This window comes from Oxyura jamaicensis, chromosome 4, assembly GCF_011077185.1.
Source record: "Oxyura jamaicensis isolate SHBP4307 breed ruddy duck chromosome 4, BPBGC_Ojam_1.0, whole genome shotgun sequence".
In the NCBI taxonomy this organism is placed as follows: domain Eukaryota; kingdom Metazoa; phylum Chordata; class Aves; order Anseriformes; family Anatidae; genus Oxyura; species Oxyura jamaicensis.
This window is the reverse complement of record NC_048896.1, coordinates 12900375-12919313: the sequence shown is the minus strand read 5'-3', so window position 1 is coordinate 12919313 and position 18939 is coordinate 12900375. Positions and strand designations below refer to the sequence as shown.

At 40.8% G+C, this 18939-nt stretch overlaps 2 protein-coding genes across 4 annotated transcripts; one reads left to right on the top strand and one right to left on the bottom strand.

The window, feature by feature from the left end:
• The first annotated feature begins 449 nt into the window (after positions 1–449).
• LOC118166370 (uncharacterized protein CXorf40 homolog) lies at positions 450–3347 on the top strand. The gene is made up of 3 exons (XM_035325247.1): positions 450–562; positions 879–1151; positions 2886–3347. Exons 2-3 carry the CDS (start codon positions 899–901, stop codon positions 3098–3100), a joined length of 468 nt encoding a protein of 155 aa, XP_035181138.1. The 5' UTR covers positions 450–562; positions 879–898; the 3' UTR covers positions 3101–3347.
• A 451-nt stretch (positions 3348–3798) lies between these two features.
• On the bottom strand, positions 3799–18537 carry TMEM185A (transmembrane protein 185A). 3 transcript variants are annotated; one of them, XM_035325245.1, is made up of 7 exons: positions 18426–18537; positions 10786–10962; positions 9632–9839; positions 8053–8136; positions 6926–7102; positions 6475–6598; positions 3799–4746 (listed from the first exon to the last, which is right to left on the bottom strand). In XM_035325245.1, exons 2-7 carry the CDS (start codon positions 10842–10844, stop codon positions 4502–4504), a joined length of 897 nt encoding a protein of 298 aa, XP_035181136.1. In that variant the 5' UTR covers positions 10845–10962; positions 18426–18537; the 3' UTR covers positions 3799–4501. The 3 variants fall into 3 exon arrangements, with proteins under 3 accessions (XP_035181136.1, XP_035181134.1, XP_035181135.1); XM_035325243.1 differs by lacking the exon at positions 18426–18537 and adding an exon at positions 13474–13652; XM_035325244.1 differs by lacking the exons at positions 8053–8136; positions 18426–18537 and adding an exon at positions 13474–13654.
• Between the last annotated feature and the right edge of the window lie 402 nt (positions 18538–18939).

Here is an 18939-nt window from a genome sequence, read left to right as displayed (position 1 = left end):
ACTTTTATTATAAAATAATAACCGTGCAGTTCAAACTAGAAACACTATGATACTACTGCAAATCATCCATTTTTAACCAGCAAAAGCATACGAACAAGATTGGGCAGAACAAGCAGGGCTGAATGAAAACATTCGAGGGAAATTTGTCAAAAACGAGCTATGGGACAAGGGAATCAGGGAAGTGAGAGACCGACAAGTTTTGTTAATTCCTGAGGTGCCGGGGTCGCCAGCTCCCTCCCCTCAGCAGCCACCTCAACAGGGAGCCAGGCTCCTCGGGCTCCTTCTCCCCTCAGCAGGCTCGAACCGTTCCCCCCACTTCCCCGAGGGGAGCTGGCTGGGAGAAATCCGCTCTTTTTATGGAGCTGAGGAAAATAATTAAAAATAAATAAAATAAAGGAACGCACGCTTAAGCATGTGACGGCCAGGTCAACCCCAGTCAGCCGGCGGGCGGGGCGCAGCGCGGATCCCCCCGCAGCACCGCCCACAGGCGGCAGCGCCGAGCCGAGCCGCCCGCCTCCTGCCGCGGCCCCGCCAGGCAGCTTCCCTCCGACCCCGGGGACAGGTAGGAGGAGGAGGGCGAGGAGGCCTCAGCGCCTCCATGGCCGTGAGGCGGCGGCGCGGAGGGCCGCGGCCCTGCGGGAGGCCCCCGACCGAGCCCGGCTCCGCCCGGCGGGGTCAACCCGTCAGGCCCCGGCTGCGGGGCGGGCAGGGCCGCGGCTCCGCTTCCCGCCGGCCGCCGCCGCCTCCCCTCGTTCCCCCGGGCAGGGCTCCCGGCGCCGCGGGTCCCCCCTGGCGGCTGGCCCCGGAGCTCGATTGGGGGCGGCTGTGGGTTTCCGAAGGCTGACAGCGGGGCGCTTGTGTTTGCTCGGAACCAACAGGTGCTGATGTCCGGGGAAGGATGAAGCTCGGCTGCCTTTCGTTCCGGCAGCCCTACGCAGGGTTAGTTTTAAACAAAGTCAAAACGATCGAGACTCGCTGGCGGCCCGTGCTCGCCCACTACCAGAACCGCACCATCGCCGTCCACATAGCCGTCAAGGACTGGGAGGATGAAGCGTGGCGAACTATTCTTCTGAGCAGGTTTGGTATGACGGCAGAGCAAGTGCAAGACTTGTTGGATGAAGGGGAGAAGTTTGGCAGGGGAGTTATTGCAGGTAAGCAACCCTGGATTGTATTTTCCAAGCAAACGTTTCATCTGTTAGCGTATTTGCTTCAGTCACACGCGCACTGTTCATGGCTATGATCATTATAACATTGCTTTAACACTTGCTTTGAGGTAGCGCTGACTGAGTTGTGGCTGGGGTCTACTTCAATTCCCCATCGTTGTAAGCTCAGCTCTTCGAGGAATGTTACAAATTAAACATATCCTTTTCCATTGTGCTGGAAAATGGGTGTCCTGAAGTATCTCTGACCTTTAGGTTAAGGAGTTTCAGTCATGGCACTTGACATATTGAAGTTTTAGGGCCTTGCATTCTTAAAATTTTCTTTGACCCCTAGAACCTCCTCCTTGGAGTCTGCTACAAAATAGGAAAAATTAAATAAGAAAATACCTGCCTGCTAATTGCTTGTTGTTACCTCAGGCTGTGGAAACTGCATCAAGAGAAAAACAGGAGTGGGTTTCACGTAGACCCAAATACTGTAGAAGACGCTTATTCTTTCTAAAATAAATTCAGACCTCTACGGAAAACTAGGAAGTAAAATAAATTTGTGCCAACTCATACAGTACGTTAGTAAGAAAAAGGTTGGATAGTATCTTGTTTAATGATAATAAATGTCAGTTCCACTTTTTTTCATTTTTGAGCTTATAAACTCTTACTGAAGCTGTACTCATAGTCAGGTGGGGTTATGATGTTGTATTGCCTTGCATGTCAGATTATTACATAAATTCTATTTCAGTTCTACAAATGCTCTGACAGTTTTGTTATTTGGGCAGTAAAGAATTTCATTTCTGTAACAAAGTTAGGATAGAGCGGTGCTTTTTATATTATATTTCAGCACAATATAATAATGTTGTTGCACTGAATACTTGCAAAGTTTGTATCAGGCACTCATTTTGCACTTTTCTTTGTAGATGTCAATTCTTTTCTCATGCCATCTATCTTGCATTCTTATTTGAATATTTTTAGCTATTCCTGCAAAGTAAATTATGTCTATTACATGTTCTGGAAAATTGTTCCAGTTCTACGGTTAGGTATTAAGTAATGCATAGATTTGTAGCCTTCATATAAATTGCATGCTAAACTGAGAGTAGGTGTAAGAGCTTTTTTGATCTTTATTTAAATTTATCATTAAATGATTTAATCATTAAATCATTTATGATTTATATTATGATTATGATTTAAATTATGATTTAATAAATGATTTAATTTAATCATTAAATCATTTAACCATTAAACAAAATCAACAAAATGTTTAATCATTAAACAAAAGAGAAATTCCCTTTTGTGACTTTCATTAAGGTAAGTAAATTTTATGAGAGTAAAACAGGTTCGAGAGTGGGAATTTCTACATGGCTTAATGATTTTAAGATGTTAATACAATAGAGTCCTGATATGAGCAGTCAATTTTATTTTAATGAAACTACTTGAAGCCAAATGTAGCTCAGTTTTTGGTAGCATCTGTCTCATTAGATGCAGGCTTCTTTTTAACAGAATCATCTATTGCTGTGTTATTACTGCATGCTTCAACTGTTCTTGAAGCAGCCTAACTTCAGTCATACAAGCTGTCTTCTGCAGTGATTGACACTTGCTTAAAGTGTGCATGCTTCGTACTGTGTCCTTCTGGTAACATACACTGGCTGCTTTGTATGTCCTCTGGGAGGTTTACTCGTGGAAAACTTTTTTCTAGGAATTCAATCACCAACTAATTGTTTTCGTTTTATAATACAGGATTAGTTGACATTGGAGAGACATCACTATATCCAGAAAATTTACCTCCTGAAAAGGTTTTGGAGCTGGAAAACAAAGCTGTCCTTAGTAATCTAGAACAGAAATACTTGACTGTTATTTCAAATCCGAGATGGCTCCTGGAACCAGTTCCTGCCAGAGGGTTTAGAGGTGTATGGCAGGTGAACATCCCTGATGAACTGATCCCCTCAGAATGATAGGAGTTGCCCCACAGTGTATTTTTTCCTGCCTAAATGCAAACTGGTTATTCACAAGTCACCATCTCTGATACCAGTGAATTACTTAGTATTCCTTCCAGTATGAAGTGCTTCAAGTAGCAAGAATTGCTATTTTGAAGCAAGATAATCAAGACCTCATTCTTATGACCATTACTGGAAATTAGTGATGTTTTAGTAGATTTTTGATATACATACAACTGTAAATAAATGAGAATTTCCTAATATACAGTTGAGGTATTTTGTGTCAATTTAAAACATGATTAAATACAAGCATAATGTTATATGAGGCATTATATTATGAAGAAAGACCTCAAAGACTCCTCAGAAAAATGATGCTTGAGAGCAGACTTCTTTAATTGTTACTGGATAGGATGTGTGCATATGATGTACACTCTCTGCTGTAAATTTAAAAAAAAGACCAGATCTTCTTATTCAGTGGTTAGATACTGCATGTATGATAGAGGGAGCAGAGTGCAGTATGTGACCTGACAGCCTTTCTAGAAAAATCAGATCTCTCAAACAAGAAAATACTTTATCATCACAGACCAGTTCCTGTTTTGAACAGTCATTTTCTAAAGTTATCATACAAAAAAAGTAGTAAGGAAGACTAAGTTACCATGTTTATAGCAACTATAAAAGCTGCAACTAATGCTTCAGGTGTAAATTAGACATGCAACACAAGAAGAAAGAGTTTATTAAACTGCCAAACTAATGGGAGAACGGTGTACACGTTGCTCAAAAGGAGCTAGAAAAAGGAACCTGGAAAAGCAACAAAAGCAACACTTAACTCCCAAGCCAGTGCAAAAGTTGAAATACTTACATAACAATTCACATAGCTAACTCAAAAGCATCATTTAAAAGCTGCAATACATTCCATTCCACCCCCCCAAAAGCTTTCCAGTCTTGCCTTAGAAGCGCAAAACTCCTGTGCTTTTGCAGTTAAGGTAATGATTGTGGCTGAAAAGGAAAAGAAGGAAAGAGGTACTATACCAAGACATCTTCAAAGTACTTAGCACAGACATGAAAATCAAGTGTATATTTAGGACCTGAAAGACACTTGGAATAGCATAGGCAATTCATACAGGCTTTTTAAAAAAATACTTTTAGATAATACTTATACTGTACAGGACGAGACTTTTAAACAATATATTACACTGCTAAAATGTTCATATAAATACTATACAGGCAAGTGTGCAACCAAGCCATTAGGAAGGTTCACAAAATCTCTGTGGAAAAACCTCAATTTATCTTCTAGATCTGATTTCTGTGATCCAAGCCACTGATCAAGCAATAGCTATTTTTAAGTAATTGGAACAAGGCATGAGATGAGCTGCATTTGTCTTTTGATTCCCAGTTCCAGTTTAACAGGTCGTTGCCATCTTAATCTGGCATATCAATATTTAATTTAGGAGGTGGAATCACGTATTTCCCTGGACTCTGTGTTATGACCACTCCAGTCTTTTTTCGAAACATTGGTGCAATTTTTGGTGGCTCAGGAACTGGCGTTTCTTCTGCTTCTTCGTTATCTTCATGATGAAGATCATAGGAAATATTTCCGTATTCTCGCAAGAACGGGAAAATTTCAAGCAGAAACTGGCAGAAGTCTTTGCGAATTCCAAACCACCCTAAAAAAACAAACATTTCACACAATCACAAAATAGGTTAGAATTAGTTAAAGAAACCAAGAACTGCTTCATCTGTCCACTTCAGTTCTTGTGATTGTTTCCACATGAACAATTCAAATTTATGCTAATGCTGCTTCTCAGTGTCACTTATACCTATCTTAATAGCATTAAAGGTCAGGTATCTACGCACGTGTCCGCATGCGCATATGTATGTATTAGAGCTAAGCTACCACAGCAAGAATACACTTAATTTCATGTGTGACAGATCACATCAGTACGTAGACAGAAAGAACACAAAATGCCTTGCAGCTCTCCAGCAATCAATGTCACACAGGAAGACTTTCATGCCAATTTTCATTTGACACACATAGGTTACAGTACCAGAGAAGCTGTGATGGCATAGGCTGACAGCGATTAGTAAGTGTATGTGTTCAGTATTCCCCAAATATTTTTGTTGTTAGCTAAATATGATGCGATGACATGAGCATCTCATCCTTGGCATTATCTATGCTAGATTAAAACAACAGTACCTCTTCTGCTTGTCATCTATTTTTTTCCTGCAAAGATTTTGAAAGAGAGCATTTAACTAAGTGGCACTCGTAACTCAGCAGATGGCACTCTTCTGTTAACCAATACCAAAAAGTCAGCATTGAAAGCAACAACCTGCCCACCAAATCAAATCTTTCAATGAAGGAAGTAAAGGTACAGAGTATTTGACAGGGAAGATCCTATACAACCCATCTTTTTGCAGAGATCATACTCTACGGCCGTTGATGAATTTCACTTAGCACTCTTTAATGGTGGATCTTCATGCAAGTCTTCGGAGGATCACTTCAGATTTTTTATTTCTGTTAAGTTTGCAATCAATTCTTACTAACCCTACAGAATATAAAATGGATGTTTGGCTTTCCAAATGACTGATTTGGCTACAAATCATCAAGAGCATGCTCTAAGAAAAATAAGTTGCCCAAAACAATTTTCCATACAAAAAAAGTAAGCTAAGTATGAAGATACACACTCATGGCTGAAGAGAGAAATTCTCAACATATTTCACAACTGGACCAAAAGTTTATGAAATAAGTATCACAGCTGGTTGCTTTCAACTCTGAAAAATCCTAGTAAGTTTTATTGTCTTGTCAAAAAACAACACTAACTGCAATTTGGGTAGCAAGAGCTACTCACCCGCACTGAGTCAGTACTGTTAGATGGCTGAAAGGGCAAATGCTTTCTAGCAATGGTAATTATTGAGGGAATAAAAGACGTGGTAAATTTACACTTGGCCACCGATGCAACTGAAGTCATATCTAAGCAGCAGAGGGAACTATTCAGCCAGAGAGGACAGAGAATACTCCTTCAGGCTACGAGTGCCAATTGCAGTACTAGGTGTGCACTACTTTCAGAACCCAGATCTTAGTCATATCCCATGAGAATGAAACTCCCAGGAACAAGGAAAGACAGAAGGCTAACTTAAAATTAAAACCCCATTGGGATCTCAACTTGCATCCAAACAAATGTCCATGCTGTTAGATGAATAACAAAGACCAAGATACACTATAAACACTGAAAACTTAGGAGAACCATCTCAAGGGAGCAGTAACAAATGCATCTAAACTATTTTATGAGACAATACAAACAGAACAAAGCTTCTTAAAAATAGAAGTCTTAGTAAAATGCATTTAAATCTTGAGTTTCACTCTTAGTTTCCATCAATGATTATTAAGTACTTACAGTGATTTCCTCCTTTTTGCCCAAATGTTGTTGCCATCAAAGTTATCAGTGAAAGCCAAAGAGGAACAAATATGGGTATAAAAGAGAAAGAATTGTGCCCGTCTAGTCTGTGTACTAGTAAAATCTAAAGGAGAAAAAAAATACAACATCAATTTCTAATATCCATTGTAATACCCATTTCCAAGCTTCCTTTAAACACACTGATCTCTAACTTCACAAATTTGTTAGGAAAAACAGCCTCCATAGAAATATGATTTTACAGTTCTCATGTGAGGCATTTTACACACAACATTTCAAAAGCACCCAATTCTTGGTTTTCCATTCGTATTTGCATTTAATATTTTATTCTGAACAAAATGCAGTATCTTCATTTTAATGAGTTCAAAGACAGCAACATTCACTCCTCTCTGAACAAAGAACAAGATATATAAAACTTTACACTTTATCCTACCTCAAACGTGAGCAGTGGAACTACAATCGTCATCCAGCTGACTGCCATTGTTATGTGCGTCCTCCGTTGTTCAGCAATCACATCCATGGAGCGCAAAAACAGAACAGACCACACAATGTAATAGAGCACCACGAGACACAGAAAGGACATCAAGATCCACAATGGAACGCAAACAACCTGAAAGAAAAATTAAAGAAGTTAGCTGCTTTTTCCACCCCAGCCAGTGATGCGTTTTTCATTGACTTTTTTTTTAAAAAAAATAATAATAATAAAGCAAGTCCACATATTAAGCATAAAAAAGAATCTAGTGTAACGGTCTAACTAATTTCATCTCTAGCAGAAAAGCTCTGCAAATCACATGCATTCTTATAAGACATATCAGCTCTCTGGGGTTCCTCAGTAAGCTCTGTAAACCCCATCAAGCTGAAACAGTTTAAAATTAAGTCAATATAGTTAAACTAAAAAAAAAAAAACAAACTTAATGATTTTGAGTAAGTTCAAACAGCACTTGAAATTGACTTTAGCAACTGTTTTCTGTATTGGACACCTTACTTGAAAGGGTTTCTAAATGAGTTCGTTTTCCACATTTTTTTTGACAAATAGTCAGGGCAGTCATAATCTTGACAGATTATCAGATTTATGGCAGTTTACACAAAGCCAGACACAGGAACAGAGCTTTTGTATGCAAAAGCTACTTGGAACAGTAGATCTCAGCATTTTTTGACAGTGACCACAGTAGGTGGATTTCCATGCATGCTAGCATTACCACACAATATTTACCAACACTTTCCCTAACTAGCCAATCATTTTTCTGGCTGGTTTAATATTGCAACTGGAAACTTCTCTTTAGGATTCTGCCCTCCCCCTGCCAACAACTGACCAGAAATTAGTTAGTTACAGTGATGGCATGTCCCTCTTCCCCCAGAGAAAGGGATGCTGTGCTCTTACTCAAGGAACAGCCTTTTCCCAACACTACCGAATGAAGCATCAGACCATCAACAAAGGATTGTTAAATAAGCAAAAGGGAGATCATGGACTCTGATCATACATTAACTGTTCCCTGTAGTAAATATTTGAATGAAATTGAGTATTTAAACAAGTTTAAGAAGAAGACACAGTTTACATACAAGCCATGGCCATCTGATGATCTCATCTAGTCTGAGTGCAATAAATATGAATTGTAGAATATTGACTGAACACAAGATTTCCAGCTAGAAAAAGAGAAGAAATGTTAGTTAACACTTAGCATTCTAAAGTTATCTCCGAGATAACTAAGGAATATGTTAAAAGGACTTTTCTGACCCTATACTTATTGTTCCATGCAATATGGAACATCATTTGCATTTATATTACTAAGCATCCCTAAACTTGAGGAGCTGTGATCCCAATATGGTAAATGTCTCAGGTACCCCTCAGGTACCCCTGAGGGAAGGCCTTCCTAATATTGAAAACAAAAATAAAAACTCTACCTACAGCACCTATGAGAGTGAGCAGAGAAATAAAAAATCAAACTAGTCAGGTTGGAGGAAAAAAAAACAACCAAAATAACAAAGAATCAGAAAACAGTTGTTTTCTTCACGTAAGAAATACTGCTCTAAATTAAAATACTAAAAAGTCCTTAAATTCAAAATTATCAAGTTTGTCTTTCTTTTAAGATATATTTTAGTTGTTGCAGTAATGTATTAAATATATGCAATTTTCATCTTAAATTAAGAGCAGTGCAGTTTAAAGTCAGAGTTTTAGGAAGAATATATATAATACTAAAAGACAATTTGTAAATTCAATCATTTACTGTAAAATTAAGTGGAGTTAACTAGATTTTAAGTAGTTTTGTAACACTGGCTTAGTCAAAAGAGTAAATGACCAGAAAACAGCTCATAAAACCCACGCTCTAGCATAAGACCAACCAAGCAGAAAAATGCAATGGTGAATATAAAGAATAAAAATAACAACTAACTATCAGAGGATCAATTGTTAAATTTTTTTTTCTAAGAATCCTGTTAACATTTGAGCTATGTATGGCAAGCACATGTATGGTTGGAATGCCTAGGCTCAAAATCTAATGAATTCAATGTGTCTTAAATAAATGTTGCTTTATTGACTATAAAAATAGTAACATACAAAAGAAAGCTTTTTCTGGCCCCACCATGATATTGATGTATGCTACCAAGGCTGCCACAACTGTGGGAAGTTCTTCCAAAACCAAAAGGATCTCTCGTTAGAGAGGAAAGGAGCTAGAGGTAGAACACAGAAAATTAGTGCTTTATGCCTGCCATCTGCACTCCCAAATGACAAATTAAGCACACTGATTGGGAAGGTAAGAAATTTTCAGCCCTGATTATCTAGGGCTTAGGAAGTTCGATTCTGCATAGGGACAGCGCTTGCTATCAGTGGAAGGTTTTGTTTGTTTTTCAGTAATTTCAGTTTTTGTGTCTAGTATTAGTTCATATTGCACAGGCTGTGGTAGCTTCTTTTAACATGCAATAAAAAAAACAGGTTTAAAACACACTGCAATTTCATAGTTGAAAAAAATTAGAAGAGATTAGAAAAAATATTATTCCCAATCCTAATTTTTCACTGTAGTAGTCAGTGCAAACAATCAATTGAACTGATGCAGTCATCCGTATCATGCTTTACTGAGAGGCACTCTAACAAAAGACTCCTAGTCTTGCATTGTCCCAGTTTTTATACATAACAAAGTGTTACCTCCAGGGACCTGTCATGTCGGAATCCCCATACACATGCTGCCACTGACACAGGAGATACGAAGAATAATGGCATGAAGACCAGAAGCCAAAAATGGGTTCCTCTTTCGATCCTGTCACACACCAGAACTTCAAACATCAGCAGTAGCAGGTGAATGCCTACTGCTATTAACATTGCTTTGAACTCCACGCATGTTTCTCCTTCTGCTCTAAAAAGAGGTAAAGGAAACATTCAGTTTACTTGCCAACAAGAATGCACACCATCCTGCAAACATCCCAAGACATTTCGTTTACGATAATTATTTTTGGGGTATTAACCCCTGATTTTTAAGCAACTGTTTATGTTCCTCCCAACTAACCACTATTAGAATATGCTGCTGATGAAGCAACAGGACTTGCTCCCCATTTTTCCTTACCAAAAAGGATCAGCACCGATGCATTTAAAGGTCTGGAAGTTACTTTATCCTAGACTCGTAGTTAAAATATCACTGTTAAGCAACTTTGACCAAAAAAAATAAATAAATAAAGAGGAATTTACAAAATTTGTTCCCAGAAACATCTTACTTTACAAATGCTATACACATACAAGTGCGTTAAAGCCTGTGACTATTTCTTGTACAACTGCAGTTCACGTCCAAGGAGAATTCTCCATTTTTGCTATATATTCAAGAATCACTGAATATCCCTGCATCTGTTTGCTCAGATTATACACGTGACAAGGACAAAAAAAAAAATCCAACATGCTTCAAGCTGATCTGTACCTTTCAGGAAGCTGATTTAGAAAGTAACCCAGTTAAATATAGCACATTCCTGGTACCTATAAAGATACGTATGTTTGCATAATTACATTAAAGCAAAGAATTTCCAGTGTTCTAATGGGAAGATGCAGACAATCACTCCATGAGAGGTTTTAGCTTCCTGAAGACAATATTCTTGAAGACTGTGATAAACTGCTGCAACTAGGACGAAGACATCCGTATCTGCATAACACTGTTTGCATACGTTATTTGAAACGATTATCATAACCTGTATGTTAAAAGCAAACCTTCTGGATGGTAGATCTTATGTTTTTTGAAAACCTATTTAGGAATTTGATTCAGTATGGAAAACACACACTGTTCCCTTTGTTCTGCAAAATAAATATCCTCAACTTACCGATACTGCGGGTTCCGGGCCCACACTCCTGTTCCCACTGAGGCGCCCACAATCACCATTAGCTTCCAGAGCCAGATTGGGGCAAACACAGCCCAGTAACTCCATTGAATTTTGTCATCCAAACGTAGCGACAGCAACACAGAGAAAAGCAGCAGACAGGCATAGATCAGAAATTTGCTAGGAAACAAACAAACAGAAATTAACGCCTGCAACTTGACACAAAGTTTTCAGAGAACAAGAAAATCAGTCATAGCTAAAATTTAATCAGAACGCTTCCAATCCGAAAATGTGTGTCAAAACTCTCTGCAAAGAATCAAATTGGATCTGAAGAGTCCAATATTTCATCATAAATATCGCATATCATCTCTTTCACTCATAAAAACATTGCTTCAAGGGAACACATCAAAAGCATTCTTGCATGACAAACTTAATGAATGGGCTCCTATAAATAGCTTCCTCCCACAAGGATCCACTCAGGAGCTGGGTTATTAGAGGCTCAGAAACACGCCAGTCGTACACTTTCTGGAAAGCACGTTCTTTTGTACAAATCAAATGAAATAAGTTAAAAACAGCATGGATAAAGTTACATAAATTATGGAGCTTAATTTTGAACTTCAAAGACTGATTAAAGATGAAAAGTTGTTCCATATTGTGATATAAACACAGATTGTTTTTATACTCCCTTAAAACAAAATGGGGTTAACATTTTTAACAAAGTTACTGACAAAAAGACAGATTTCTAACTGATTTCTTCTTTCTTTTCCTGCTCTAAGTTTAAAACAGTTATGCTGATACATTTTATAAACAAGTCAGCCTGAGAATGAATCAATGTTTGCAGAATACTTGAACACTGTGGCACAGCGATTGTTTGCACCCCCAGAAGTCAGACAAAATAATTACACAGTACACGATTTCCTCACACTACAGGAAGGGAAAAAGTCATCCACGCTTAGAGTGCCATTCACCAGAGGATCACAGATTGCTTTAGAAAACACATAATTATGCTTCAACAACACTTCAGCAAGGTAATTATATGTATTTTAAGCCCTGGATAACCTAAAGAACAGTAAGTGCTCACTGTGGAGTAAAGCAGCAAGTCAGGAATACTATCTTTACTCCAACAGCATAACTCACCCTGCCTACTTCCACTCTCATCAAGTAGTGATAAAACACCCATTAAATCAGCACCGCCTCTTTCAGATATCAAGCTGCTTTGTTTCTTTTCAGCACAACAATTTCAGGTGCCCTTTAATTACAAAAAGCTGCTTTACTGGGTCAGCACCTCCTGGCATGCCTGACAGAGCACGACAGGCTGACAAACCAACAGTCACTCTTCACAGCAGCAAGGAGATTCTTCAGCTTCCTAGGCCATTCACACGCTTCCAGCGTTCAGTATTTTTGTAGTTTGTGCTTTCCCTGGCTCCTCAATAAAAGCAGAAGTGAAGCATCATGTGGCTAAGTACCAGGGCTTCCTGAATGTTGCAGTAAACGTCAAAACATTCAAGACTAAGTTACCTGCACTAGTACAGCATTCAGCTTGCTCATTCATAAAATCAGAGTGGTTTGGGTTGGAAAGGACCTCAAAGCCCATCTGGTTCCAATCCCCTGCCATGGGCAGGGACACCTCCCACCAGACCAAGTTGCCCCCAGCCCCATCCAGCCTGGCCTTGAACACCTCCAGGGACGGGGCACCCACAGCTTCTCAGTGCCCCACCACTCGCACAGTAAGGAATGTCTTCCTACTATCTAATCTAAACCTGCTCTCTTTTAGTTTAAGCCATTACTCCTTGTCCTGTCACTACGCTCCCTGACAAAGGGATGCATCAAATGAATAACTACATCATTTAGACTGCATCCAAACAAGCTGCAAGCTGAGCTTAGCAATAACAAAACCTAGTAAGCTTATGAAAATTCTTCCCCCTACTTTTCCATTACTTTCAAACACACGTATTTTGAGCGTTTGTTTCACCCCCTCTGCAACAACGCATTTCCTGAAGCATTTGTTATGCTTCCGCTCGTCTAGACAACTGATTGAACGCAGCTTTTTGTAACTTTAATCATGCACGGCCTCTTTCATGAACAAGATTTTCCAGGACTCTCCGCGCTGCATGCCAACCTGCAGACGTTACTCTGAGGACTTTATTCCACAGTCTTAAAATATCTTGTAACAGCAAAGCCAATCTGAACAGGCTCTCTTGGCTTTTTTAAGAGTTGCGTGCATCCATAGTTACTTGGCAAGACAGCGTAAGCCCAGTCTGGGGTGACTATCGTTTCCAGGGACAGAAGCCGAGGATTTTGGGTGACTATCGCCTTCATTTCCAGGGACAGGAGCCCAGGATTTGGGGTGACTATCGCCTTCGTTTCCAGAGCCCGGAGCCCGGGATCTGGGGTGACTTACCGCCTTGGTTTCCAGATCCCGAAGCGCAGCCCCGATACACCACTGGTAACCCTGGTGCCCTGCTCCCTGCAGCTCCTCCACTCACACACAAAGCCCTCCCCACCCGCCAGGTGCCCACGTCGGGGCAGCTCTGCCTCTGCCTCCGCCCCCACCCCACACCCCGCAGCTGAAGCCCCTGGAAGGAGGCCGGGCGCCGCCCGACCCCCAGCGGGGCTCCGGCAGCGACGGGCAGGGCCCGGGGCCGACCCGCGAAGCCGCAGCCGCTCGGGGACCGCCGGGGCCGCCCTCACCTGGGGTTGAAGTCCTGGAAGAGGCCCCGCAGGTTCATGGCGGCCCCGCCGGCCCCGCTCCGGCCGCGCTCTACCAGGCGCGCATGGCGCAGCCGCCGCCGCCCGCCCTGCTCGGGCCTGGCCTCGCCGCCGCTCCGCCGGCCCCCGGCTGCCGGCCCCGCGCATGCGCAACGCCCGCCGGGCCCTCACCGCGCCGTCGCCTCCGCCGGGAAGAGGGCGGGCTTCTGGCGGGCTTCACGGGCGGCGCTGCGCATGCGCGGTGACAGAGCGCGAAGCCTTGCCCGGGGAGGGCTGTGGGCAGGGCCTGAAGGGCTCAGCCCTGCCTCAGCTTTCACTGAGCCGTAAGTGGGGATAAAAGGGAAGGGCTGGTCGCAAAAGGTTGCGAGCTACTGCAGTGGGTGTTCTGGAACTGGTCACAGCAGCCTCTTAAATGTCCTGGCACCAGGGGCATGGGAACTGGATGGGAGCTGTGGGAGATGAGAGCTGCAGGAGTGACTTAAGTGCTCTGAAAAATGTCACAAGGAACTGAGCAGATCTGTTTGAAAAACACTGAGATGGTTTGATTACACTGTGTAGGTGTCTTCACGGAGAGAAAATATCAGGTACTAAAACACTTCAGCCAAGATAGGAAAGGCATAACGAGAATCAAGGCTGAGGGCTTAGGCTAAAGTTCTGGTTAGGAACAAGAGACTTGTTTATTCTTCTTAAGTGAAACTAATTAGCTATTGGAACAAACAACCGAGAAACAGATTTTCCATTTTAAATGAAGGTCGTGCACCTGGCCAGAATATACACGCTAATCAAACTCAGGTCAATGGGCTTGACAGTAACAAAGGTTATGAAATGATAAAGCAGGTCAGGACAGATTATATGAGGAGTCTACACCATGACAGATCGTGTGGTGATTCTTCTGAACTTAAAATTCCTGTAGCTCCTCACTGATCAAGATTGTATTGCAAGAAAAATGCTAACAAAAGAAAAAGCAATCATATCTTGACCTCTTGAGCTCTCTAGCTCCAACTAGAAATATATTAAAAAATAATAAAATAATAATTAAAAAGCCTGAAAAGTAAATGGTCTAAGTCTTCATCCAGTGCTAAATGTGCTGCTAATTTATACCAGCTAAGAATTTAGGCTTATGTGCAGCTTGATGATTTATTAAAAGCTGTAGCTAGTTGTAGCCTTTGACAGCATTCATCAGCTAATACAGATCAACTCAAAAATGCAATTAATCTAGAAATATTCACAGCAACTTGCAGGTGTGGTTTTAACTGTTGGCAACAGCACAAATACCTGACAGACTTCCACACCAGGAACTTTCTGCATATTTTCAACTCCAATAAGGCAAGGGTATGTCACAGCATACAAGAAAGCAAGGGCAGGTTGGCACAAGTAATGGTAGTGAGGAGGGTGTGCGAGAAGCCTGGCAAGCAATCAGGATGAGTGAGAAGTGTGAAGACATAATGGAAGAAAAGTGAAGGCAAGGCAAGGCCGAAGGTTAAGCAGTCTCCAGAGGCTGATGAGATAAAAAGGACCCATATGGCAGGACAGCACACAGACGTGTAAGAAACCAAAGAGTTACCAGGCTTAAAGAATTGAAAATTAGTACTTTTTCATTCTGCTTTTTCAAAAGTTGAGCCGTACTGATTTGGAAAAGAGAAGGGTTATGCATAATCTATTTATTCAAGATAAAATACATCGTCCTCAACACATAAAGCAGCTACTAGACAAGGCAGAACCTGTGGGCATTATCCTCAGCCAGATGCAATTATAAAACAAAGTCAAAACAATATTAACAAAGAATTATCTTAACTTGAAAACTGTTAATGATTTAGAAGCTTAATAAAGCAGCATGCCTATTCTAAGAATATTCACGTAGGAGTAAATCAAGAAAGATTTCTTCAGCAGTTACAATGTTTGGCTGACTGCCCAGGCAGCACAATTGTTCCTACAGGGGACAAAGAACTAGAAAATAAATCACGAGCTACAGAGAGACAAAGCTTAAAAAAAAAAAAAAAAAAAAAAAAAGAGAGAAAGAAAACAGCTCTTTGCTGTCGGACCCAACCTGCAGGTGCCACAGCTGAGAAAATCTCCACTTTATCTGCCTCTTCCTTGAAGAAATAGATATATCAAGTTTAACCCCCCTACAGGATAGTGGACTTTTCCCCAGAGGAAAGGTTAAGATCTGGCTGCTTAGCAGCTGCTGTCAGATCTGACAAACACTCTGGGTGACATTGCTTGCAGGGAGAACAGAGGTGTTTCAAAGGCAGAACAACAAAGCTGGGCTGTGAAGCACAGAGAAGATGCTGTAAGGAAGGGCTATGCAGGGATTCAGTGCGGGCCCTGGAGGTTTCCCTGGGGTGCAAGCATCCATGCATCACAGATACATCCATAGGTGCATCAGTGCCTCCCTGCTGCGCCCAAGCTTCCCACCCTCCCCTGGGGACATGCAGCCCATCATGTCCCTGCTGGCCAAAGCCATTTTCCTTGCACCCATCCTTTTCACCACCCTGCTCATCCTTTATATGATCTGGTACATAGCAGGGATGGGGACAGCGACTGTGTAGGAGCTGCCCTGGGAGGCTGGAACCAGCACCAAGCCTTGGGCTCAAAGGTGCTGTGGAGCCCAGATGAGCACCTTTGTGTGCATGTCTGTGTATGTAGCTGGCAACTCTGAGTGGCATTTCTACTCAGAGTCCTTTTTTTGTTTTGGTTTGTCTTCTCCCTGACTAGTAAGTTTCTTTAAGTAGCTTTTAGCTTTTCACATGATCTTTTATTTTGTACATTCTATTTGTACACGGGAAGTCTTGTAAAGAACATTAACTTCCATTTGCAGGGTTGCTGTGAAGTTCCAGACCAAAGAGACACAGTGCAGAGCAGCTTGAGTCCTGGATGGTTAAGGATATGTTTTACTGGGCCCAACCAAAACTAATAAAAAAAACAAAACGACATGGTATGCAGACAGTGGGCTCAGTCACCTCCATTCAACGGTTCACCTTCAGGTAAATCCAATAGCATAGAAGTAAAAATTATTTGCCTGATCTGAGCAATTAGTCTACATGTTCCTTCACAATGCCATCCAAACATGTATAATGCTGTGAGAAAACAGCTAACAGTTCACAGCATCTAATAGAGCTGTTAATGAGAAAGTGACAGCAATACATTCTCCCTTGATAAAATAAACAGTCCGTCTTTCAGTCCAAACTTGATTGCTTTGAGATTTACAATGATTCGTTTGCCTTTCTTCCTGGCTCATAGGAGATAGGAGAGACGTAATTAATTGTAATATCTTAATCTCACCTCCACCCACCTTAAATCATCTGTTGAAGCTGTGACTTTCAAATAACCCAAAACTTACTATATCATTAGCCAGAATTAAAATCATGTTAAATTTGTTGTTAAGTTCAGGTGAGATACTCCTGTAGCTTAAAATAACAATTAATCTAACTGGAACTTGTGCCTGAATACCACAGTTCTCATGTTTTCTGTGTTCTAGTAGATTGCTGTACAAAGCTAGAAATACTATCCATTAATAGCTATTTTTACATAGCCACTAGTCTAGACCAGCAGCCCTTCCACCTCCACAAGCGTAAAGTATATTAAAACTTTATTACTCACAGGAAGTGAATATGAAATACTGTCGGTGTTATTCCTGTGCATGCACATCCTCTTGTATGTCTGCGTTCTGCCAGTGTTCAATGTCTGGCACAATCAAGCCCCAAATTAGAGTACTTGAGTTAAAAGGCTCAATTAAACCTGTCTGCCAGAAGAGTACCGGATTTATCCCATGTTGATATGTCACTTGACAACAGCTCCTTTAAGTTTACTTGGAAATGGAGAAAAGGAATACCTATACCTTTAGGTGGGTGAGAAGACATCAGAGTGTGCTCCTAGACAGCAATACTGTGCCTTCGTTGTGGTTAGTGAAAGCACCGTAATGTAATGACATAAGGATCGCATTCTGTAATAATCTGATTTAAAGCTGCTGGCAGAAATGATATTTGTTATTGTTGACTTTTTAAGTTCACCATGAAAGCGAAGGAATTAAAGGCTAGATGTTTCATATATAAAAAACAGAAAAAATGAAAATACCTTTATTTACACAAAAGAAAAAATTATTTACTTGATAATCATAATTTGTCTTCTGAGAAAAGCTAGGTGAAAAGAATATGCATATACATGTACTTGGAGTTGTTTACCTGAGTGACAGAACTTGCTTTGCTTGCCCAAGGGAACTTCCACAACAGGCACCCAAGGAATAACACTTGCCAGGCTGAATATGCTGGGCAGATAACATGCACTCAGACGGAATATTTTTAAATTTCTGTGGTGCTACTTGTACAGTCTTGCTGATAACATTACCTGCTTAAATTACTTAGGCTAAAAGTTATTGCAGAATACAGATCTAGCTTCTGGGAAGGCAGGCCCTGATTATTCCATTCTTGTGTACCTCAATGGAATTTAAAAAAGAAGACTCAGAAGTTCATTATGTGGCCTCTATCATACAACAAACATTATGAGTGAGCAAATTTTGAGCAGAAAGGTATATGTACCTTTCTATGTATCTAGAGCTGAAAGAATGGAGGTTGAAGTGACATAGAGCTATGTGAGAAGAATCTATTCCTTCCAGATATTTCTTTCATTCAGAAGTAGTTCCTGGACCAGTCCTTGTCTTTTCATGTCTTTCGGCTGAAAAAGCAAGCATCTGATGATCTTTTAGTGCCAACCCATTCAATTGCACATGTTAAAGAGGCCTGTGCATGAGTATTTCTATTACATTCCTGTATACCTGAAGTGAATTTCTGTAAAGGTGATTGAAAGCTGTTCAGGAGGCTGGAAGTTGTGCAAAAAGTAAACATTTGAAGAGTATAATACTGACGATTAATACTTTTGACTTGTCACTGCTCCTGAGCAAAAGCTTCACAAAAACTGTCCATCAACCATTGACCTACCTGGAACCTATTGGTGCAAGGAGTCACAACTGGCTTTCTCCCCTTTGATGTGCTTCACCTTTTCTGCTCTGATAAAGTTCGTTCCTGAAGGTTGGCAAGCCCTTGAGCACTTCTGTGGGACGAAGAAGAATCACTTCATGTTGTATCCCTAGGCTTAAAGTAACTGTGCAGGAAACACACAAACTTTTGGGTGATATTGAACTGTTAAGTTATTACATTTTTCAGTATGTCAACATTTCTAAAGAACTCTGCAAGCTCTTATTTATGCTCACAATAAGGCTCTAATATTGATCGATACAATGGGTTGTGTTTTACAGATTAAAATGAAGCAGAAAGACTAAAGGCTCTGACAGGCCCCTCTATCAGCAGGCTTCAGTTCAAATATAAGGCCAAAACCTGTCACAACCAAGTGTGATTGCAATGAAAAATGACACATACGTGCTATTTGTAAATATATATTTTTGTCAATATACATTCACTGGGCATTGTAATATATCAGTAATAATGCCAGTGC